The sequence below is a fragment of the Dicentrarchus labrax genome, unplaced genomic scaffold (genome assembly GCF_905237075.1).
Source record: "Dicentrarchus labrax unplaced genomic scaffold, dlabrax2021, whole genome shotgun sequence".
Taxonomy (NCBI): Eukaryota; Metazoa; Chordata; class Actinopteri; family Moronidae; genus Dicentrarchus; species Dicentrarchus labrax.
This window is the reverse complement of record NW_026136719.1, coordinates 36073236-36098575: the sequence shown is the minus strand read 5'-3', so window position 1 is coordinate 36098575 and position 25340 is coordinate 36073236. Positions and strand designations below refer to the sequence as shown.

The following is a 25340-nucleotide window of genomic DNA, read 5'->3' as shown; positions in this document are numbered from 1 at the left end:
TTACTATTATTATTACTATTATTGTTATTATTATTATTGTTGTTGTTATTGTTATTATTACTATTATTGTTATTATTATTATTGTTATTATTACTATTATTGTTAATATTATTATTGTTATTATTGTTATTATTACTATTATTGTTATTATTGTTATTATTATTGTTGTTATTGTTATTATTATTATTATTGTTTTATCATTATTATTATTATTATTATTACTATTATTATTATTATTATTTTTTATTGTTGTTATTTTATTATTATTATTATTATTATTGCCCCAAAGACATAAAAAACGCAAAAAATATTAAATCGTTTTTCTTTCTCGGTGAGGACGTTAAAGGGTTAACGTCGCATTAACACTACACTACCCACAACCCCCCGCGTTGAGCCGTGTTGTAGGAAATCCGCTTGCGGCGGATTATTGTAATCCGACAGCGGGTCTGGACGACACATCGGATCACGACAGAGAGCCAGCGGCCTGTAGCAGCTGCAGCTGTCCGACAATAACCGGATAAAGTTATGATCTGACGCACTCTGCTCGCTGCTCCTGAACGCATCATCGGCGGTGCCCGGGCCGTTTCCTGCGCCGACTGCGTCCCACTGTGAGCGGCGTCCTGCCCCGCGGAGCGACACCTTTCATCTGTTACTGAACACATCTCCCCCCTTCCTCCCTTCCTCCCTCCCCCCCTCCCCCCCGGCAGCTTTAACTCCAGCCCGGTTCGGTTCGGTTCGGCTCGGCTCGGCCCGGCTCGGCTCGGCTCGGCTCGGTCTGCGGAGGGAAGCGCTGCCGCTGACACACTGCTAGCTAGCGCGGCTAGCTCACTCCAGCTAGCCAGCTAGCTTGGAAGGAATTGATCAAGTTGAGTCAGAAAGTGAAGCAGAGGATGTCCGTGAAAGAGAACAAACTGTCCACCGTCGAGCGGCCCGTTAAAGGTGAGTGTGTGTGTGTGTGTGTGTGTGTGTGTGTGTGTGTGTGTGTGTGTGTGTGTGTGTGTGTGTGTGTGTGTGTGTGTGTGTGTGTGTGTGTGTGGCTCTCGGTGCAGGAAGTTAACGGCTGCTGGCGGAGCTAGTCGGCTAACTGCGAGCAGGGCAGCGCCGCTGGATGTCAACCCGTCTAACAGCTCATTTACTCGGACTCTTTTTGTTTAAATCAGGCCCAGTGGATGGTGGTGCTGACCCCCTTACTGCCCCCTTACTGCCCCCCCACTGCCCCCCCCACACCAGGGCAGCGAGGCTGGGCAGGGTAATTAGCTCCAGACCCTGCTAATGAGTTAGCCTTTTAGCTTCCCGGAGTGCCAGATGTCAGCAGTGTGTTTGACATTCAACTGTTAACGTTCAGTTCTCAGACTGTGAGCCAGTAAAACAATATAATGTAATATAATATAATATAATGTAATATAATATATAAAACAATATAATATAATGTAATATAATATAATATAATGTAATATAATATAATATAATGTAATATAATATAATGTAATATAATGTAATATAATATATAAAACAATATAATATAATATAATATATAAAACAATATAATATAATGTAATATAATATAATATAATGTAATATAATATAATATAATGTAATATAATATAATGTAATATAATTAATATAATATAATGTAATATAATATAATGTAATATAATATAATGAATATAATGTAATATAATATATAATTAATTAATATAATATAATGTAATATAATATAATATAATGTAATATAATATAATATATAATATAATATAATGTAATATAATATAATATAATATAATGTAATATAATATAATGTAATATAATGTAATAAATATAACATATAATATAATGTAATATAATATAATATAATGTAATATAATATAATATAATGTAATGTAATGTAATATAATGTAATATAATATAATATAATATAATGTATGGAGGCAGAAAATAAAGCACATCACGAGAACACGAGGCTGAAAGAAACGAGCTGTTTCCCACAACTAAAAAACTTAAAAACATTCCACTATTAATAAACTATTAATTAATAAACTATTAATAAACTATTAATTAATAAACTATTAATAAACTATTAATTAATATAGGAGAGAGAAACAAAAGACCTGTTTTCTGAGTAAAAATAAATAAATGACGTAGTGTAGTTTGTTTGTTTGTTTAGTAAATAAAAACCTCAAAACAAGAAAACAACCTGTAAACAAACAAACTGTTTATAAATATGGGAATATTTTACTTTGTTTGTTTTGAAAATAAAAAACAAACAATAGAAATTAAAAGACAGAAAACAACTTTTTGTTTCCCGGATTTATAAACATTGACTGAAAGTACACTGACCATGCTAAGCTAACGCTAACATTGTGTGTTGAAACATTTAATGTGTGTGTGTGTGTGTGTGTGTGTGTGTGTGTGTCTGTGTGTCTGTGTGTCTGTGTGTGTGTCTGTGTGTGTCTGTGTGTGTGTCTGTGTGTCTGTGTGTGTGTGTGTGTGTGTGTCTGTGTGTGTGTGTGTGTGTGTGTGTGTGTCTGTGTGTGTCTGTGTGTGTGTGTCTGTGTGTGTCTGTGTGTGTCTGTGTGTGTGTGTGTGTAAGATAAACAGTTTTATTGTAGAAAATGTCCAGAAACACTTTATTAGACAGTTTAATGAGCTGGTTCCCAACACTTTTCTATCAGTGAGTAAACTGCCACAGTTACATATTTGATGGATGTTTCATTTTATATTCAATAATATATCAATAATATATCAATAAGATAAACTTTATTGATCCAGCAGCAAAATAATAATGAAACACCGAGTACAGAACCAAACCAGGATAATAAGAATACATTTAAATATAACTTGGATATCTGAACTGGATCTAAAAAAGACTACAGTCGATCAATAAATAATCAATCTATCATCAGAACAGCTGATTAACTGTAAATGAACCCAAACAGTGAAACCAGAGATTATTATTATTATTATTATTATTATTGTTCTATCAGCTCTCTGGTTGGTTTCTGATGCAGGACGAGGCTGTTGATCAGAGATCAATAATAATATTAATAATTTGGCGGGGTCGATGAATCAATTGATCGATTGATAGAAAACGTGTTAATCGTTTCAGACAGAAGTTCCAAACATTCTTCAGCTCCAGCATCTAAAATATGAGGATTTCAGAAAATAATCATCAGATTGATCAATAATGAAAATAATCAATAGTTGCAGCGTCACACACTCCGACTTATTGGAAGATGATTTATTCTGGGAGAATCATTTCGGCCTCTTTGAGCTCCACATTGTGACATTTTGTGACATCGGTGTCGTCACCCGTCAGATTGTGTAACGCCCCGAGTCATTTCTGCTTCCTTACAGCAGCTGTTACCACAAACGATCAATATAGATATTGATCCCGTAGTATTGATTAGATTGATATAGATATTGAGAGTCGCAGATGGTAGATACCGACAGACCGATAATATTTCTATGTGTTTTTTCCACCGATATGTAAGAATCCTGCTTTCTTAAACAAATAACTTTATTACGGCAGCGTCCATTCGGGTCAGAGTGACGTAAGTTTTATCATCGGGGATCTTACGCTAAGGAACTGCGCCTAAATATCTGCTCACCGCCAGTAGGTTGTGACTGGAACTACTATGTGACTGTCATAAAAATATGTTCTAAGAAGCGATGAATCTTATTTCCTCAGGCAGGTCGCTCCAAAGCCGATGGGCCCCGATGGAGAAAAGCACCGAAACTGATAGGATAGCGATATGTCTGTGATAGGCCGATATCAGTCGGGCTCTAGCAGAAACAGTCTGTAGAGCAGTAACAGCTCACCTGAGAGAGTCCTGGTAGCTCACCTGTTAGAAATGGTGCCCCGTGTGAGGCGGAGTCTTTGCTGTAGGGGCCTCGAGTTTGAACTGACCTGTGGTCCTTTTCTGTCCAGTCGTGAGCCCCAAATAATATATTTATGTATAAAAAACACATCGTAAATCCAATAATTTAGACGTTAAAATGTCCCAAATATGATTTTGAGTTAGTTAACGTTGTATGAAGTAGAAACTCACTCTCACTTTGTATTGATCACGCTGCACACAGACTCATGGAGCTGGAGTTACAGCCAGTAGTTACAGCCAGTAATTACTGTCTGTTATCTGTTTAATGACAATCGTTTATAGAAACTCAGAAGATGATAACGGCCGGTTGCAGCTGTACGTGTTGTTGCTCATAATGATAATATGAGAGTGTTTTGATAATTCATTATTTATATTAATTGGTTGCTTTGTTTTCTATGATTGTTTCTTGCCTTCTGGTCATTTTTCACTGTTATAGACGGCGTGAGCTCGTTATTGATCAGGATTCTTGTTGATTAAATTTTCTGTCAATCGTCTGATCAGCTGACTAATTATTTTCTGGATAAACAGTTCGACTTCATCACTGCTGCCCTTTTCTGACAGGCTGCAGCAGCTCGCAGCGTCCTGTCCAACCTGGTGTGTGTGTGTGTGTGTGTGTGTGTGTGTGTGTGTGTGTGTGATTGTGTGTATGCGTGCACTGATGGATCAGCGCTGGCTGCTTCGGCCTTCTGGCTTAGTTACCGATGGTAATCGAATCAGTCCGGCCGTTTGCATCGGCTGGCCTGTGTAATGATTCTGTCCTCATTCATGATTGATGGACCCCAGGACGGAGCCGGTTCAGTGGCCTGTCGTGGGTCCCAGGATGGAGCTCTGCCCTGGGACCCCAATTGCACCTGGCTGCAGTACGCAGATCGGGGTTGGGCTAAATGTGGGCGGAGCTAAACGTTTGACTCCGCGTAATTTTATATTATTATAATAATATATAATATAACTATATAGTGTATATATAGATGTTAATACAATTTCAATTTAATTACACCTCTGGGTTCAGGTCAGGATCAGGTCTGGTGCCAAAATGTAGTTCTTTGGGAAAACATGTTTCTTTTTGTATCTTAAATGTAAATACCAGCCTACATAATAATAGTTATAATAATACATACTATTCGATATACATTTATGTCTCATCTTGTGAATAAAATAGTGGTAATGCATTTACATTTTCATGAGCCCTCACAACTTCACATACAACTTCTTACATATATATTTACACTTGGGCAAGTGTGCGGAGTCAAACGTTTAGCTCCGCCCACACGTTGAGCCACTCCTCGATCTGCGTACTGCAGTCAGGGCTTACTCTGGGACCCACCCTGTGCTAACTCCGCCCTGGGCCTGATGTTGCTGATAAATAAAACAACATATTGATAATGAAGCAGTTTTAACACGTTGCACCACAGCATCAACTCGTTCTGGTGGCTCCGTCTTTGAGGATCTTTTTTAAACTTTGTTAATGTGGTTGCACAGTACAAAGTGGATCTTATTAATCAGGCAAAGTGATCAATTGGTCAATTGTCTAATGATAATCGACTCTCAGATACATTTCTTGCTGTGTGTCAACTGAGTCCTGAGGGAGACTATGAAGGCTAATCTAATGTAATCTAATCTAAAAAAATATAATATAATAAGACAGTGAGGTGAATATATATATATATATATATATATATATATATATATATATATATATATAATATTTTAAACAGACTCAGTAGAGTTCAGAAAGGTTTTAGTAGATATTGATCCATTGAAATCACACTGATCGCTGTGATCGATCGGTATGAATGTTCAGTACAATTATAACTTGTTTTAAAATACAAAGACAACAAATACAGAGTTTAATGAATTAATCAGAAGTTAGTTCATTGATCCGTGCAGTGTGTATTCCTGTGCTTACATACAGTGTGTGGTGGTCGGAGGTGTTGCATAAAGAAGCTGTTAACAGAGAAGTTCCTTGCGTGTTTACTCTGATAAATGAACCAGTGCCTGTTGTTTTCTAACACAGAGCTCCCAGTTGTAGAGAAAGTATTTCAGACTCTCTCTCCCGGCCCAGTGGTCTACTTTACTGTGCAAACCAAACCAGGTCGCACTCATCCAGCCAATCATGTGGGCTCTCCTGAACTGGTTCATCACCAGCAGAGGAAACCAGCCGGGCTCAGCACAGATGTGAGCGAGTCGGACGAGATGATCTAGCTGACGATTAGGAGGCCAGTATCTAGTTTCAGAAAGAGGAAAAACAAAACCCAGAGTTGTGAAACGAGGCGTCACAGACCACTGTAGGAAGTGGTATTCAAATAATGAAGAGATACGCTGTTCCTCCCTGCGGCTGGAGGGACGCAGAGAAAGATTTATTATCAGAGCAACCAGCAGTACACTCACACACACTGAAAGCTTCATTCATAGCAGTTCAATTAAACAACAACTAGTACAAATTCTAACATTTTAACTGCATTTGCTGGTTGTTGAACTTTGTCCCTGCTGGCCACCGTAGCCCCGGAGGCCAGCAGCCAGTCAAATATACGCAAAACAAAGAGCGTATCAAACAGGCACCTGCTTTGTTTCTGTGTCCATATGAGAGCTGCTGCAGACACACAGTGAAGCATCGTCTGTGGCTGCGTGCGGCCCACAGCGAGGGGAGTGCGTGGCTAAAAAGGGAAATTAAAAAACTTGTCAACTACAGCGCGACATGTGACTTTAGAGCGTGTGAAGATACACTGCAAAAATATTTAGATAGATAGATAACTTTATTAATCCCACAATGGGGAAATTCACTTGTCAGAGCAACATTTGAGTGAAATAATTAGGCTACAGATATAAAGTTAAGAAAATACAGTTTCAAGGCGACTGAATTCATTAAATGTTTGAGCTCTGAGTCAAACTCCTAATTATTATATTAACAATTTAAATACTTTATGTTAACTTACTTTGTCCTTTAGAAGATTTGTATATATTTAACTTTCAAGCACCAAAATAATGAGAAATTGTTCACAGCTCAAACATTTAATAGTTTATTTCAAAACTTAAAAGGTCAAGTTTGACTTTAGTGAAATGTAGTGAAGCCTCAGTGTTAAAGGTTATATTACTATATCAGACAGACGAGACAGTGGACAGAAACAGAATCAAACTGATTAAAAGCGTCTCTGTTAGTGTTTCCAACAATCACCAACTCTGGTTTGGTGGAAATAAATCCTTAATTCACCGACGTAGATGATAAAAACAGCAGTTTCAGTCGGAGCAGACCGGCTATGGAAACAAACCACAGAGAGGCTGAGATACAACACAGGCAGAGGGAGAGAGACACCATGTGACTGTATATAGAGAATATAATGTTTATATTAATGTTTATAACCTCATATAATTCTGATATTAAAGGACTGGTTGGGATCGGGGCGTCTCTGGTGATCACATAGAACCTTTATTAAACAGCTCAGTTGTTATTGGTCCAACACAGCAGAGCAAATGTAAGATCAACAGTCTCTGACTGTGGGGTAAGACTGTTGATGATGTGAGTCATGATTAAGATAGCCTGCGTAGAAGTTACACCTCCAGAACCTCATCCCTCTCTTGTATTCTTCCTCTCGCTGAGACGATGGTGTTTTCCAGGAATTAAATACTTTGGTATTTCCTGCAGGGGCTGGTGTGTGCCGTCAAACTGTTCAATCCTTTGTCTTCAGGTCAAGCCTCAACATGCCGTCACGGTCTGAGCGAGGAATTTCTGATGTGATTGCAGAATTCCAAAAAACCCTGAGCTTGTGTGTGTGTGTGTGTGTGTGTGTGTCTACAGTATGACACAGCCTGGCCTACAGTAGAGTCAGTGAGCAGGTTGTGGAGACTCACACATGGAAGAGATAAGACTATAAGATTGTAGAGCTCAGTATCGGTACCAGTGCCGCTCAAATGCAGAGATGTCACCAACATGTTAAACATAATACCAACACTATATATATATATATATATATATATATATATATATATATATACATATATATATATATATATATATATACATGCCCAAACTACACCACCAGTACCATCCCTAGCTGCAGCTAACTGTTATCTTCCTGTCTGCAGCGGTGCCGTATCCTCCCGGTACCCGTCTGTCTATCAAAGACCTGTATGTGGACGGGAGGCCCAGCGTGGAGGTGCTGAAGGCCCATCTGGTGAAGGAGGGCCGGCTGGAGGAGGAGACTGCCCTACGGATCATCAACGAGGGAGCCGCCATCCTCCGCCAGGAGAAATGCATGCTGGAAGTGGAAGCCCCCATCACAGGTAGAGCCACCTTCTTCTTTCTCCGACATTCAGACGTTTGTTACAGAATCCTGTTTCTGCCATTGAGACGAAGAATAAAGTCACATATTTAAATATGAAGCTCAAAAGGTTCAAAAGACAATTAATTTCAGTTAAATAAAGCAGGATGCAGTTTAAAACTGTTGTGGCTGCTAAATGTTGTCAGACTGATGAGCCAAAGAGTAGATTTTGTCTCCTGTAAAGTGAATATTTATTGGCTTTGGACAAAATGAAAGTATATTTACGGTTCTGTGCTGGTATTTCTGTCCACCTGCCAAGAGACAACATCATAGAAAATGAATTATTTGATATCTGACAGTTTATAGAGCCAGCATCGATCCATAATGAACCTAACGAGTCCTCTGTGCCATTAAAAACACATCAGTGAGCCTTCCTTCATCACCACGAACACACACACAATGTATTTATACTCCGTCCTGCTGCCACAAACACTCACTACAGCACCGAATGTGGGTTCATCCGCTGCTGGAAATAGTCCCTAACAAACACACTGCTGTTTGTTTGGTAGCAGCTCCACTGAGCAGCTGTTTAAACACCAAACTGTATATTCAGTCCAACCAACTGACACACAGACAGGAAGTCTGACGCACCAGCAGGAGATTTGTTGATGCTAATTAAACTTTATTAATCAATGAACTTGTGTGTTCCAGTGTGTGGAGACGTCCACGGACAGTTCTTTGACCTGATGAAGCTGTTCGAGGTGGGCGGATCCCCCAGCAGCACCCGCTACTTGTTCCTGGGAGACTACGTGGACCGAGGGTACTTCAGCATCGAGGTAACCTGTGTTTGTGTTTCTGCCGCTCTGACATTTGGAGCGGCGGCCCGTTGCTCGGCCCCGCGCGGCTCGCTCTTTAAATAGTTGTAGGAAATGAAAGGCTCACTGTCTGCCTCTTCGCCGCGCCCCACCCACACACACACACACACACACACACACACACACACACACACACACACACACACACACACACACAGGCGTACATGCACACACACGCCTCGCTCTGGGTCTGGGTGTGTTCTCTATGGATGGCATGACATTTTTATTGGCTGCTGTCATGCTTCCTTGTTAGGATTAGTGGATATCCTGGAACAGTTTCCTCACAGCTCCGGCGGGGCCTCAGAGAGCCACATTATCCAGTTTTAAAGACCCAGTCAGAATCCGGGTCAGACTCTTTCTGGAGGAGCAGATGCTCCATTGAACCAGATTAATTTAGAAGTCATTTATCTCCAGAAACTCCACATGAGTGTTTCATAGTTCAGGATCCAGCACAGACCTGAAACAGAGTCTGAATCAGAGCTGGTTCACGTGTGACGACCCTGTTTAACCAGTGATGTCGGAGTGTTCAGGGTGTTGTTCAGATCCAAATGGACCAATCAACAGTTTGATCTCTTTATTTATTTCAGCAGCTACAGATCTACAAACATTGATTACAGCTGAATGGAGCTCTTCATCACACACAACCTCGCAGGGTTCACTGTCATCTGCAAATAAACACACTCACAGATGGCACAGCGATGGTGTAAGAGGGCAGAAACAGTCGTATTATTGGTCTGTACGATTCAGGGACCTTTCGTTCTGTGTTGATTCTGGCGACCCCTGTGGAGAAAGGCTGTAGTGTTTCTACTTCCTCGTTTATACATTGACTATAACAGCCAACCTTCTCTCTCTAAAGAGGCATCAGTGTTAAACTGAGACTGTTTACCTACTGAAAGATTCTGCTCGTTGACAGGGTTCCCTGGAAGTTTGGTTTTACAGTCATTGAAAGACCTTGAAATTGAATTAAAATGGCCAGATGTCCTGGAAATGTTTAAATTGTATTTTAGCCCCTCACCCAAACAAAGCGACCTAACTCAGACCAATAAACGCTGAACGCCACTGTGAGCTGTCCTTCATCAAGAAAGACTCCTGGAACATAGTTTCTTTGGATGTTTCATAGATTTGTATGATTGAATTTGTGCTCATTTACAAAGTGTATTCAGTGATTCTGCAGCAGCTGGGTCAGTGGGTCCTACCTGCTGTGTTTCAGCTGTGTTTCAGTTTGATATGGAGGTCGTAAGATTGCATATCATCATATTGACACACACGTGAAACTTCTGCAACTGCAGACTGTTGAAATAGACTGTCTGTCTGATGAGTTGAGTTCTGCATATCGCTGCCAGTATCGAGCACTAAAGCAGACCTCCACATAATCCTCCTGAGATGCTTCTCCCTGAATCCGTCCCCGTTGTTCTCCCGGTTCCTCTGTGAGCCGGCCTGTTCGGTTTGGATGAACAGCTGGTCAGATCTGGCTGCTTGTCGACGCCTTCAGAAAAGAGAAAACCATTGAAATTAAACAGGTGGTTTGATGCAGCACAAGAACACAGCGAATGAGTGGCAGCTGAGGAGAGTGGGTTTGTTTGTCACATTCAGCCTCGTTGTGCAGGAGCTGCTTGGTAATAAAAAACACTCATTTAGAAGTTTATTATCTCCCTCGTTCATGAAGCCTCAAGCAGAATACAATGAAATACAAATAAATGTTGTACATAGAGACATTCTTTGTTCTCTGTATTTACCTGTTTACTGGATGCTGTCTGTAATTTCATATCTAGATAACGATACATTTCACAATACAGCACATTTTCTGTAAATTCAATGCTGGTTTATGTAAAATGACCACTTGGTGAGGTCTGATTCTTATTACAATTTGAATTATGTACTCTCCTTTATATGCTATAACAATACAAATTCCACTTTTGTTACCTTAGAATGAGAAGTTTTTAATCTACAGAGGGAGCGGCTCCTCTTTTGGTGGAGCCTTAAGCTTCAGCTTTTTTCCCAGCCGCTGTTTCTCCTGCACGCTTGGAACGGGAGGGTGGAGCGAGTGATAAGTGGAACTAAATCCCACACGATACCACTTGCAGTGGCGTGGTGAGTGTTTGGCTCTCCACTGCTGTCTGTGAAACACCGTCCTTGAAGGTGTTTCACTGCTGAGCTCCTGCACATAGTAAAATGACCTGTACAGCTGCACTTCTTCCTCTGGCATTAAACTGCAGACTACAGTGTCTGTAGGCGTTTGTGCTGCCGACGTCACAATGCAGAAGGCTCAGTTTTAGTGTCTTCATCGTCACTTTGGGAACAGGATGTTTGTGAGCTCTTAGAGAACAGCTACAGGCCGATACATCCTCATAAAGAGACCTCTGAGAAGAGACCAGCATCATCACAGTGATCACAGCTGTAATTCAGACAGATTATATTTAGTTTCATCCCAGCACTGATATTATTGATATGAGGTTGAGTGTTGCTGTGTGTGTCTCTGCAGTGTGTACTGTACCTGTGGGCTCTGAAGATCAACCATCCCAACACCCTCTTCCTCCTCAGAGGCAACCACGAGTGCCGGCACCTCACAGAGTACTTCACCTTCAAACAGGAGTGTAAGTCCTGCTGCTGTTTGTCTTTGAACGTCCCCGCCATTGACAAACTGCGTCCTGAGAGTGAGCGGCGCTCTGTGTTGATTTAATGTGTGTGTGTGTCCTGCAGGTAAAATAAAGTACTCGGAGCGTGTATATGATGCCTGTATGGATGCGTTTGACTGCCTGCCTCTGGCTGCTCTCCTCAACCAGCAGTTCCTGTGTGTGCACGGAGGTCTGAGCCCCGAAGTCACCTGCCTGGATGACATACGAAAGGTAACCGCAGGGCTGAAGAGAATCAGTGTAAATGTGGGATTGACTGACTCGACTGTCTTTTAGAGGCTGCAGTGAAGATGCTATCATATGAAACTAGAAGACAGGCACACAAAGGGCAAACATTCACTGCTGATAATGATCCAGATCAGCCAGTGTCAGTAATCAATTCCCACATCATTAAAGCATCAATCAAACTAATACCATCAGACAACCTGATCAGCCTTCAGCAGTTAGCTAGTGTTTCTGTAGTGGAGACTAAACGTTAACAATGATCCATATCAGCAGTTTGAATCCAACTAAAATCTCCCTGCACCAAACTCCCTTTAAGAAATATCACATTTTAACAATTCCTAACGTGTTCGTAACAACACGTAACTCTAGAAACACGAGCTAAAGGCCGTCATATGTCCACAGTCTGACTGTCAATACAGGATCAATATCATCCATACAGATACAGTGTATACTGATCAATATCATCCATAAAGATACAGTGTATACTGATCAATATCATCAATAAAGATACAGTGTATACTGATCAATATCATCCATAAAGATAAACTGTCTGTTTAACTGGGTTTGTTGTATTTTATTGATAAATGTGATATTTAACTGTATCACTCTGTATCTGTGCAGTTGGACCGGTTTAAGGAACCTCCTGCGTTCGGGCCGATGTGCGACCTGCTGTGGTCGGACCCGGGCGAGGACTACGGCTCAGAAAAGACCCAGGAACACTTCTGCCACAACAGTGTCAGAGGCTGCTCTTATTTCTACAGGTACTCCCTCCCTCTGCTGCTGCTGCACGTTTCCACATTAAAAAGACAAAAAGCAGCTTTCTCTGTTAATCTGAGCTGATTAAAGCTTTTACAAACAATAGCTTATCTCTGGATAAGTGACCGCCGGTTAAATCCCCGTCAGACAGATAGTGAAAATAAATATTAGCATTCTCTGCTCAGTCTTCATATTTGAATTTGCAGTGTTGACACCACACGGAGGTCACAGTGAGGGGACAGCAGCTGCTGCTCTAAAGCCTCTTTTATCCCACGTTAGTTTGTTTTAGTAGAACAACGTTTAAATGATTCATCAAGAAATTACCGCGGCTCTCGAACGGCTCCATTGGTGCCTGCAGCCTCCCGTCAGCGGCGCTTTGATTTGGCTGTTACTCACTCACCGTTCAGAGCCAACACAAACCTGAAGCTCCTCCAGCTAGCTTCTGGTTTCCAGGACCGGACTGTGACTCCCTTTCAGACCAGCACCTCGTTACATAAATCTTCTGGCAGTTTAAAGTGTCCACTGTAATAACAGTCTACCTACCAGTGAACACAACCAGACCCGAGACCGACAGCGAATCCAGCACCGAGGTGGTTTTCTTGCCGGGTTTGGCTCCTGGCGTCCCGGGGCTGAGTCAGTTAGCTTAGCGGCTAACTGAGCTAACAGCAGTTAGCGGTTAGCTACTTTAGCTAAAGCTATCTGTCCATCTGAGAGTTGAAGCAGCCGGAGGACGTCAGATCCAGTTTCACCAGAATCACTGAATACAGTTATAATGATTGATGTAGATTGGCTAACTAGTAGCTCTACAGTAGGGCTTTGTACTCAGTGAGGTCATACATTGTCTGTATCGGAGAGACAGCGTTTGATTGGACGCAGCATTAGTAAACGCCCCCGAGTGCAGGATGAGTCATCAAATACTTTTATTGATTATCAGAAAACTGTAAAATACCTTTTAAGAACACCTGAAGACACCTGAACCAGGACTTCCTGTCCCTGTTGGACGGAAACTGGAGGAGACGGACAGCACGAAGAGATAAAAACACTAGACACACAATAGATTCAGATTTGACTTTGTGGGAACTTTTAAGCTCTCACGTCTCAGTAAAAGCAGAGTTACTGTGTTTTAAAGTCGTGTTGGCGTGGGAACCAACAATCCAGTATCCTATAAAAAATGAGCACAAAGGGACTTTTGGTAATATTTTTTTGAAGCGAGTTGTCAGTTCTGTGAAGATGAGATATAAAGTCCCACACCTCCTGTGTGTAAAAGCCTCGACCTTAATTGATCTCTAATTTTAGCGCGTTTAAGGATCTCTCGCTCTACTCGAGTTCAGGCAGCCTTCTTCACTGTCATGGCAACCAAGGTGACTGAGACAGCCACGCTGCAGGAGGACACGAGGCTGAGCGCCGTCGTGGCTCAGCGGTGGCCGGACTGATGTTTGCTCTGTTTCCTTGCAGTTACCCAGCAGTATGTGACTTCCTGATGAACAATAACCTGTTGTCTGTAATACGAGCACATGAAGCCCAGGATGCAGGGTGAGTGAGGCACCGTCTGTCCGACACTGAACACAATGATATTCTCTTTATTTTATATTCTGTGTGGTCTGTCTCCAGTCAAACAGCCTGTTAATGATACATCCACAGTGACGTTAACTGCGCAGTGAACACTTTCTACAATTTCTCTAAGATGAATTTTCAGTAAAATAAAATAAATTCTACTTGCGTGAACTGTTACTGATGAGCTGTAGACACATTAATGTAGTCAGTCTGCCTGAAGCTGCAGCTTATATACGTCCATATTGTCCACACTCCTGGAATATGATTTATTAAAAAGAGCGGGAACTTTGCTCTGCGTCGACACTCAAAGTAACATTTCACTTACAATCAAAGCCGAAAATCTCCGTATTAATAATCTGTTGCTGAACTTTACACACAGATTCCTCGAAGAAATATCAGCTAATGTTCAGAGGCCTTTTAAAATATGTTTCATTTCATGTTGAAAAAATGCTCCAGACTTTAGTTTGTTCAGCATCTTTATCTACAGAGCGATTTTAAAACCAGTTGATGGAAACTACAAGTTTTTACTCTCTTGAGGCTTTTTAATAAAAAGAGTTGATGCTCTTTACGGCTGTGAACATTTAATAGACTGATATCAAACATCTGATGAACCGTTCTCTCATTAACACATCAAACTAATACAAAAGTCATATTTTCGTTCTCTGCTTTGTTTTTCACCGTCTGAGCTTCCACTGCTACTCTGTTAAGATAAGATAAGATAGACTTTATTGATCTCACACTGCAACAGCAGCTCCAGATACAACACAGCAGATAAAAAAATACACCTCAAATAAAAAAGAATAGAAAGATACAACAAATAGTGAAAGTAGAATAAGAGAATAAGAGTTGTATGAAGACTATATGCAGCTTTGTATTGAGATGTGACTGATATGGGAGATTACACAGGTCCCTGCAGGAGGTGGTAGTAAATAATTACACAGGACAATAAACACATACAGAAGGTAATGACGCCATCTTGTTGCGCCCTCTTCTGGTTATCCGACTGTAGATTTGGCGCCACCTACTGTTGACCACGTAACGTAGCGGATGGAAACGAGCATTACTTTGCATTTTCTTTTGCTGATTCACTCATAGGGGTTTGAAATGTGCGGCACTGGATGCTGCTGGCGACGGAAACGAGACTAACGCTTGTTAAAAGTTGTCTGGTAGTTTTTCATCAACTAATAAAAACTAAAGACTAATGTGAAAGACGGACGAATTGACCAATGAGCGGCCTGCAGGATCTCTGGAGCTCCTGATCAATAAAAACATCACCAATAATCTGTCTCTGCGCTGTTACATGCAGCCTGCAGATCAATAATCACTGATTCTTTCTCTTCTGAGTGTAAACTGTGTTTTTCTGTCCATCAGGTATCGAATGTACAGGAAAAGTCAGACGACAGGTTTCCCTTCTTTAATTACAATCTTCTCTGCTCCTAACTACCTGGACGTGTACAATAACAAAGGTAAGGGAAGCGAAGGACGGAAACCATGGCAACAGGTTGGAAACCTTGAAGCCCCTGGCAACAGGAGACAGGAAGTGCATCACGCAGTAGCAAATGTTAATCTGTGTGTGTGTGTGTGTGTGTGTGTGTGTGTGTGTCTGTGTCTGTGTCTGTGTGTGTCTGTGTGTGTGTGTGTGTGTGTGTGTGTGTCTGTGTCTGTGTGTGTGTGTGTGTGTGTGTGTGTGTGTGTTCCCAGCTGCGGTGCTGAAATATGAGAATAATGTGATGAACATCCGGCAGTTTAACTGCTCCCCCCACCCCTACTGGCTGCCCAACTTCATGGACGTCTTCACCTGGTCTCTGCCCTTCGTTGGAGAGAAAGGTGAGGCTGCTGCTCTGTGTGTGTGTGTGTGTGTGTGTGTGTGTGTGTGTGTGTGTGTGTGTGTGTGTCAGGGCTTCAGAGTGAGGACAACACACTGTTAATGACTGCCTGATGAGAGCAGCTTCATTTATGGACGTTAAGATCAGCGGTTCCTTGCTGTCCCACTGAGTACCCGGACTATATTCACACACACAGAACAGCTGATAAACTGAACAATGAACTCAAACTGTGAATAATAACTGCAGGAAGTTTGTGGAAAACCAGAGATTTGGGTGAATTCTGAGCAGATTATTTTCTGTGTATATTTTTAGGAACTTTTTTAGGACTTGGACATTATTTTAATGATAATGAGCTTCCTGTTGCTGCTTCACAATAAAAGCATTTTATGTTTGTGAAATGAGAGCAGGAAGAAACGATGGCTTTCAATTAGCAGTAACTTAACAGTAGAGCAGCAACAGCAGAGTTGGTTGGTTGAGCTGTTTTTCTCTTGTTCCTGCAGCCATAATGTGAATGAATTGAACCTCTTTAGTTTTCAGACTGTTGGTCGAAGGTCTTTCACAGTTCTCTAACAGTGAATAATAGTAGATTTGTGTGCAGCTCTATGGATGCTGAAGTTAATCATTCTCTGTTTTTCACAGTGACGGAGATGCTGGTGAACGTGTTGAACATCTGCTCTGACGACGAGCTGATGTCAGAAGGGGACGATACGTGCGAGGGTAAGAGGATGCAACACCTACTCATCATCATCACTCCCTCTCTGTTTCAGTTCTTCATTACAAAACAAATCCCCAACAGAGCTCGCAGGAAAACCTTCCAGATGTTTGAGCTCAGTCAACTACGGACTGGTTTCCTCTGGGTACGGGTGGCGTTTCAGACTCGGAGCAGACGGTTTGTCACCTTTCTGCTGCTGTGTCGGGTGATAGTTGTGTGGTTGCGCAGGTGTGAGAAAACTTCTAGTTGTCGTCGGACACGTGACACTTCAGTCACTAACTGCTGCACGTTGGTCAAATGGATGGAAACTAACAGGAAATCAAACTGGAAATATATAAATATATATATATATATATATATATATATATATATATATATATATATATATATATATATATTCAATATTTTACAAATCTCATGCAGATTATTTCCCTCGGTGCTATAAATAGTTGATTGCTACTGTTGCACAACACGCTTTAATATTTCCTATTGTGAACCAGAACTGTTAGAAATGTTCAGTCTGGATCTCCAGCAGCTACACTGACACATGCTAACCTGCATATGTTGGACAGTTAGCATAATTAGCATTAATAATCGGCTATATGGGCAATGTAGGAGTTGGTTTTGGGGTTATGAATCCATTTCTGACCATTTTAAAATATAAAATGGACGTTTTAAGCGGTTAATGGACGGTTATTATGTTATTTATCAGATCAAGAGAAGCTCAGTGTCATTGGTGTGTCTTCATCCCAGAGTCAGAGTCCTGGTTGGAGCCACTGGATATCAGCCGGACTCTGTCGGTCCGCCCCGCTCCGGTTCTGTGGCTCCTACATTAATAGTGTTTAAACTCCCCCTGTCCTTCCAGCTCCCAGGTACAGACAGCCAATAGGACCGCTAACTAGCTAACAGCAGCTAGTACAGTTAGCAGCCGTGCTAATATACGTTCCACCTGATACCTGCTGCTTGAATTGTCTGCAACCTCGTTTGTAGCTGTTGACCAACTCAGCAGCTGCATGACAGGAAGACAGCGTAGTAACATAAACACACACACAGTAAGTGTTACACTGCAACCTGAGCTCATCCACTCACTGTATGTAACCAAACTACTGCTCACACACACTCACAGCCACCTGTGGACGCAGTTAGACTGTGGGTGGAGGAAGGAGCCGCTCTAATACTTTAAGAATACCCACCCACTGAAACCACCAGCTTTTTCTCTCTGTTGTACATTTCCTGTTGCTTTCATACAGTATGTATCTGATTAATCAATGGACCGATGGGAGAATACTTCATTAATGGATGAGCTGCAGCTCTGCCCTCGGTGGATGTGGGTGCAGCCACTCGCAGCCACAGAGGAGCTGTCGGTGTAAAAAGTGGCGTGTTGCCGTGGTGACCGACAGCGAAGTGCCAATCTTTATCACTGAATGTGATTAATCAGGAGGAAGTGAAACCCTGCAGGAAGTTGAAGCTGATGTTTATCCACAGAGGTCGAGTGCCACAGCTGAGCTCATCAGTTGCTGGGTGCTAATATTCGGATCAATCCTCAGTGGGGCTGTTAGTATTGATCGTCCTGAGAACTGAAGGTCACACCTGAAGTTTGTCTCCAGTCCACAGGTTTTCAATTTCACTGTAAAGCCTCGATCAACTTCCTCCTTTTCTGTACTTAGATATGCTACATGCTAGGCTAATCTATATTGAAACCAGATTTTGAAGATGTATTTTAATGTATGTATTTCTAAAGAGCAAGCTAATAATGTCTATGCTGCTACGACAACCACATTTTGAAGATGTTAAAACAACAAGAAGCTCATCAGTTGTTGATAAGTAAACACCAGTTATCGAGTGTTAAAGTACCAAAGTGAAGACGGAAGAATCAAATAGTTAATAGATATTTTCAGGGTGTAACTTGAAACCAGCTGAGGTCTGTAAAGCACATATAAAGCTCCGATTGTGTGTTTCTGATTTTCCTCTTTCTTTCTTTCACTTTGTTGTTCAGGAGGAACTCCAGCCGTCAGAAAGGAGGTGATCAGAAATAAGATCCGGGCTATTGGAAAGATGGCGCGTGTCTTCTCTGTGCTCAGGTGTGTTTAAATGTTTGACTGTGAGGAAACAAAGATTTCTACTTAATCTTCTTTAAAGAGTCGTATAAATGCAGTTATTGGACAGAAAAGCTGTTTGACGGCAGACTTCCTCTACAGTTGTGTTCTTGTTCCAGTCGTGCTCCAGTTAGCTTTAAGGCTAATGACTTTTTCCTTGATTTACATGTGTCCTCCTTTAATCCTGTGGAAGTGTGTCACAATCATTTGTCCTCTAATGACGAATGCTCTCCTTCAGAAAAGTTATTTTAAGGCTTAGAAAAGCATCGGAGGCTCATTATCTAACACAGTGCACACCTGAAAACATCTCGCGCACATAAACACACTAATTACTAATCATTAGTGTGTTTAGTTTGCTCTTTGGAACAGTTGATATCGACAGTTTCTCACCTGATCCGGATCTTATTCTTAGTCCACTTATTAAGTCTGTGCTGGGAACTAAAACTTTAAGCTTTTTAAACTATATTAAAACTACAGGTAGCATTGTGGGCTCAGGGTTAGCACTGCAGGTCAACTTAGTGAACCATGAGTCTGACTCACGGTGGACCATCATCCCGTCATCATTCAATCAGTGAGGCCCAATAACCTCTCTGATTTCATTGGTTGGATGTAAAGGAAAACTAAAAACATTCAAATGATTAAATAAATCCCCATAAACACAAGATTAGATCGTACATGTTGAAAAGTATTCAACTTAAAAGTGAATAAATTAGAATTTGATTGTGTTTACCTGCTGGTTTTAAGTAAAGCAAATATTTGATTCAACAGATGAACTTGAGATGGAAACATGGAAGCTTTTAAAATGATTCATCAATTAAGAAGCTAAAATACAAGTTGTTTTTGAGTCGCTGTTGATCAGCAGGTGATTGATCGCTCTGTCTGTCTGTCTGTCTGTCTGTCTGTCTGTCTGTCTGTCTGTCTGTCTGTCTGTGTCTGTGTGTCTGTGTACAGAGAGGAGAACGAGAGCGTGTTACAGCTGAAGGGGCTGACCCCGACGGGAACGCTGCCTCTGGGAGTTTTGTCTGGAGGTCGGCAAACTCTGCAAAGCGGTGAGTGTAAACGCAGCCGAGCATCGAACGCAGCGCTAACAGAGTCGAGCTAACACTAACTGTTCCCTGTGCCTGCACTCACACTGAGACTAACCTCAGAAACACACACACACACACACACACACAGAGCGACCTCTCCTCCTCTGAAGGACCTGTTCAAACATCTCCAACATGCTGCCCTTTAAAGTTCATTAAGGACAACAGACATTGTGATAATTGTTGTTTTAAAGGTTGTTTATTTTAAACTTTACTGCTACTAGATGTCACACTAATCATTAAACACACTTTAAAGTGGACAGAAACTAAATCAAATTCACTGTAACAGTTTGTTAGTGTTTCTAATAATCACCAACACTAACTTAGTTTTAATAAATCCTTCATTTACAGAGTTCGAGGGTGTACGGTGCTAACGTGTTTTTACTGACAGGCTCAGAATATTATTCTTATGGTTTGTTCACACCTGGAGGAACAAGAGTAAATATACACTATACACACTCTGCAGCAGTATGAAGCCAAAGTAAACAGATGTGATTAAATGTCAGTAAACAGATCAAAATGATGCTGAAATAACGACTGTAAAGTGTTTGCATTCACTTTGTATATAATCTCACAGATCATAATAACAGTATAACTTCATTCAAAGTGGACAGAAACAGAATAAAACGTTGTCGTTCAGATAGAAAATATTCACTGTGTCTGATCTTTTTAGGGCAGCATGGTTTAAACATTTTCCCTCTAACAAACCCTGATTATTATTATTATTATTATTATTATTATTTTAATTCTGATTCTGATTATTATTATTATTATTGTAATTCTGATTCTTATTCTTATTATTATTATTATTATTATAGGACCTTTTGTACCATGTAGCTCTAACCTCTGTCTGTACGGTCACTACCATGTTGGTTGTCGGGGGGGGTTGTCGGGGGGTTGTCGGGGGGTTGTATGATAACAGGACTGACTGATTGCAGTGATAACGTGACTGACTGAATGCGTTGATATATAACGTTCCCACTCTCTCTCCATTGGTTTTGGGCATGGCACTTCTTCTACTCACGCTTACACAGCCACCGTAGAGGCAGAAGAGGCACGAGGTATGCATTCATCTCTCTCTGTCTGTCTGTCTGTCTCTCTGTCTGTCTCTCTGTGTGTCTGTCTCTCATTTAACTGTGTGATGATGTCATTGTTCAGTAAAAACCCTGTTTTTGTGACTGATTTTGAGTCCAAGGCCGTCGCAGTAAAGAGCCACTTTACCCTGAATCCTGTTGTGGTAACGCAGAGGAAATGTGGAAATTAGGCCTTAAATGTCAGTCAGTGTATTTCCACCACCCCGCTCTCGGTAGTTCAACATTTACACAACAGAACATGTTTTTAGGTTTAGCGAGGAAGCTAATATCACGAATATCTCATGTAAGAGTGAACAAGCCGTGTTTCCGTCAGCGTATTTATTTGTGCATTTAAAATATTATTTTAGAAGAATTTGATGGAAACTAATTCAGATTCACACAAATGTTTTTACACTTTCTGGACGAAGAGTCAGTTCTTAAACCTACTGAGCTCATTTCCAGCTCTATTACATTACATCCATATACATGAAAACAATCTGAACAATACATTTTATTATTGAGGAAAAAGTTTTTCACTTTGTTCTAATTACTGTTTGAAGATACGTCCAGTAAAACCTTCATAAAAACTACCTTCAACACTGAATAATACAATGATTACAATCCTAAATATCTAATTTTTGGGTAATATTGTGATTGAAATGTATGATGTGTCAGTTAAAATACACATTAGGTTTTCACTCATTAAGCATTATTTCAATCTGCATTCATTACTCAAAATTCAGTTCAAATTTGACACATCTGGACGGAAACACGTCTCCTGATTCGTCCTTTAACGGCTCATATTTGTACTTTAATCCCCTTTATTCAGCATTTATTAGAACATTTAAACATTTAATTAATATTAATGTGAATTATGTGTTTAGAACTGCTCAATGATCGTTTTGGAAGTGTTTTTATTATTTTGTCCACCCCATTTATATCAGTGAGTGAGAGCTCATTGACCAATGTTGTATTGAACATTAATTGATAAGATTAAGGATTATAGCCTCTCTAATAACAGTGAAATGTCCCTTTAATGAACGTCTGTTTCTTTGTCTTCATGCTGTCCTCGTCCTGTTCTGAAGTAAGTTTCCTCTCCTGGTCCAACCAGTGCTCCCAGTACTCTAACACTTCCTGTACCATTAATAACTGCAGCAAGGTCACAAAGTAAAATCATCAGTCAGTGGATGAGCTGAGGTTTCTACGGAAGCTCTTTACCGCCAACGTGACTGGAAAATAGATCTGTAAAATATTTTATAACTATTTTATAAATTATATTATAAGAGAAAGTTTGTCAGAATAATTTATTAACTAATAAATAAAGTTTCTTATTATTCTGAGAATTTTTTGATTTAGTATCACAAAGTCGTTATTTTATACGACGGAGTATTCGGGCCAGACTAAGACTTTTTTGGGGGGAAATTACGAGAATAAATATATATCATAATATAGTCATAATATTCCGACTTTATTCTCGTAATATTCCGACTTTATTCTCGTAATTCCCCCCCCAAAAAGAAATCTCTTAGTCTGGCCCTAATACATAATTCTGAGAGTGTTTCTCATTATAAAATTATTTTGTTTTCCCGTCACATTGGCGTGAACGAGCCTCTGTAGGTTCCGGTCCGTCCCTGCTGTGTTTCAGGCTGTTTCGGCGCCGCTCTCACACCTTTCTGTTTCCTCGCAGCCATTCAAGGCTTCAACCCGCAGCACAAGATCCAGAGCTTCGAGGAGGCTCGAGGTCTGGACCGCATCAACGAGAGGATGCCCCCCCGCCGCGACAGCAAGCAACAGGAGGCCGCCCCCTCCCTCAACAACCTGCCGGCCAGCACCGGACCACCGGACAAGAACGGCACCAACGCACAGGCCTAAAAACCCCTTTATCTCCTCCCTCTTCTTCCTCTCTCTTCCTCCTCTCCTCCCTCCCTTGCTTTCCTTCCCTTGCCTCCTTCCCTTCCCCTCCTCTCTCCTTTAAGAGCAGGAGAAGAGGCAGTTCAGTCCGAGCGACTCTCACCACGCTTAATTTATTTTATCATCTATTAAATATCATAGTTTAAGACTGAACAGGATAAAATCTCAAAGCGACACGGACTCACTGACGGCGATCACTGCCCGGCAGAATCCATTTTATAACCCGGAGGCACCTTTCTATCAGCGCTTTACTTTGTGTGGAGGGAGGAAGTGACGCTGCGCTCGTGCCCACGCACACACACACACACAGAGACACACACACACACACACACACACACACAGACACACACACACACACACACACACAGAGACACACACACACACACACACACACACACACAGAGACACACACACACACACACACACACAGACACACACACACACACACACACACACACACACACACACACACACACAGTAACACACACAGAGACACACACACACACACACAGAGACACACACACAGAGACACACACACACACACACACAAGACACACACACAGTAACACACAGAGACACACACACACACACAGTAACACACACACACACACACACACACACACACAGACGCACACACACACACACACACACAAGACACACACACACACACACAGTAACACACACACACACACACACACACACAGAGACACACACACACACAGACAGAATCAGATCGCATAAAATCCATCCTTTCTTATGCCAATGATAGTGTGACTGAGCTCTGAGGAGCGAGTATTGACATTTATATTATATATGTATATTTTAATTGTTCCCTCTTTTCAATGTGATGGGTTATTTTTTGTTTTTGTTTTTTTTTACAACATAGATTTAGGCTTAATTATCCAGAGCGGGGGGGGGAGGGAGGGGGGAGGGGCACAGACAGGTGAGGAGAGGAAGAATTCATCCTTCCTAAGCCCCGCCCCTTTTACTCTGTGCTCCAATCACAGTTGAGCAATCCTCAGTCAACTTCCTCCTTTCCTGTACTTAGATATGCTACATGCTAAGCTAATGTGTGATGGTTCAAAGATATGTTAGTCACATCTTTAGCTAATGTTAACTAGCTTGACAACTGATATAAATTATCTAGCTAGTTAGCTAGCATTTTGCTAACATTAGCTATGTAGCTAGCTAATGATTGCTAATGTATTAGCTCATGTTAGCTAAACTAGCTAACTAGCTTTTTTAATCTCCATCAATCATTAGTTTATATCTTTTATCTTCCAACTGTGGTTGTACCTCCAACATAGATTAGCTTAGCATGTAGCATCTCTAAGTACAGGAAGAGCCGTGGTTCTAAAAGGGGCGGGGCTTAGAAAGGCTCCATTAAAGGGTTCTTCTGCTTTTTATTACAACTCGGGTCGTCCACTGACTCTCTTCTTCTGCGTGAAGATTAAACGTAACTGAACCGCGACTTCCGATCTTTACGTCGGACACAAACCGGTCGTGGTTTCGTGGTTTCGTGTCTTTGGCCGTCGTTTCTATCGGTTCTGGACGAATTCTGACGGGTCGTCTCTTTACAGGAAGTGGTCCAACTGAACGGCTCCTGCAGTCGGGTTCTGACCCGTCAGACTTCAACGTGTTCGCAGATGCTAACTTTTATTTCCTTTCCACCAACGCGGACCAAGGCTACGCTAGCTGGCTACGTTATCTGAGCGATTACCAGCTAATGCTAACGTAAGCTAACGTTGAAGACGTGATGATGGTTAGTTTGCTAAACGGCTAATAAATACGTAGCTGGTTGACTAAAGCCCCCCCGACGGAATCGGGTCGAGACCAGACCGAGTTCTGGTCTGGTGCCGGTTCAGAGTCAACCTGAGAACCGGTTTGCTGTTAGCTGTTGTTACCAAGGTAATGCTAGCTAGCGCTGTTAGTCATAGCATCAATGTAACGAACACCGAAAACCTTCGTAGCTACGTTAGCCAGCTAGCTCAGTGTAACGTTCGATACATTGATCTTACAAATTATTAGCTCGTTAAACGGCTAATAAACAGCTAATAAACGGTTAGCAGGGGCCTCGTTGACCAGTAAGGCTGCTGCACTGGAACCAGTTTGAAACAGGAAGAACTGGTTCTGGAGCCGCTCTCTGACTTCCTGGTGGAAACGCTGTCAGTGGTTCTGATGTCACCGATAGAAATGACGGACAAACTAGAAACAGAAGTTCTGATAAACTTATAATCCTTAAAGAGAGAGGAGGAGGCTCGAGGTGTTGGGGGGGGGCAGTGAGGGTTCGGACCCGGGTGGGTTTGATTGAACTGTTCTGTTCTTTATTTTTCGGGGGGGTGTGCGGGTGACGTATGTTGTTGGGAGCGAGGCCTCGTTTCTGACTTCTGTTCGGGTCTCAGAACATATCTCACAGAATGTACAGAAACGCTTTAAAAGATAAAAATCAAGATTTGTTTT

General features: G+C 41.4%; 1 protein-coding gene across 2 annotated transcripts; it reads left to right on the top strand.

Moving 5' to 3' along the window:
• Positions 1-401: 401 nt before the first annotated feature.
• On the top strand, positions 402-24945 carry ppp3ccb (protein phosphatase 3, catalytic subunit, gamma isozyme, b). 2 transcript variants are annotated; one of them, XM_051378573.1, is made up of 14 exons: positions 402-939; positions 7959-8156; positions 8846-8970; positions 11492-11603; positions 11710-11855; positions 12489-12628; positions 14079-14156; positions 15549-15643; positions 15879-16004; positions 16643-16720; positions 18712-18796; positions 19763-19860; positions 20931-20957; positions 22666-24945. In XM_051378573.1, the coding sequence occupies exons 1-14, from the start codon at positions 891-893 to the stop codon at positions 22839-22841; spliced, it is 1533 nt and encodes a 510-aa protein (XP_051234533.1). In that variant the 5' UTR covers positions 402-890; the 3' UTR covers positions 22842-24945. The 2 variants fall into 2 exon arrangements, with proteins under 2 accessions (XP_051234533.1, XP_051234532.1); XM_051378572.1 differs by having other exon boundaries at positions 22657-24945.
• The last annotated feature ends 395 nt before the right edge of the window (positions 24946-25340 follow it).

Coding starts and splice junctions, on each gene's coding strand:
- ppp3ccb (XM_051378572.1), top strand. CDS start 891: ATGTCCGTGAAAGAGAACAAACTGTCCACCGTCGAGCGGCCCGTTAAA. Junction 8,971..11,491: donor GAGGGTACTTCAGCATCGAG/GTAACCTGTGTT, acceptor GTGTCTCTGCAG/TGTGTACTGTACCTGTGGGC. Junction 16,721..18,711: donor AGGGGACGATACGTGCGAGG/GTAAGAGGATGC, acceptor TTTGTTGTTCAG/GAGGAACTCCAGCCGTCAGA.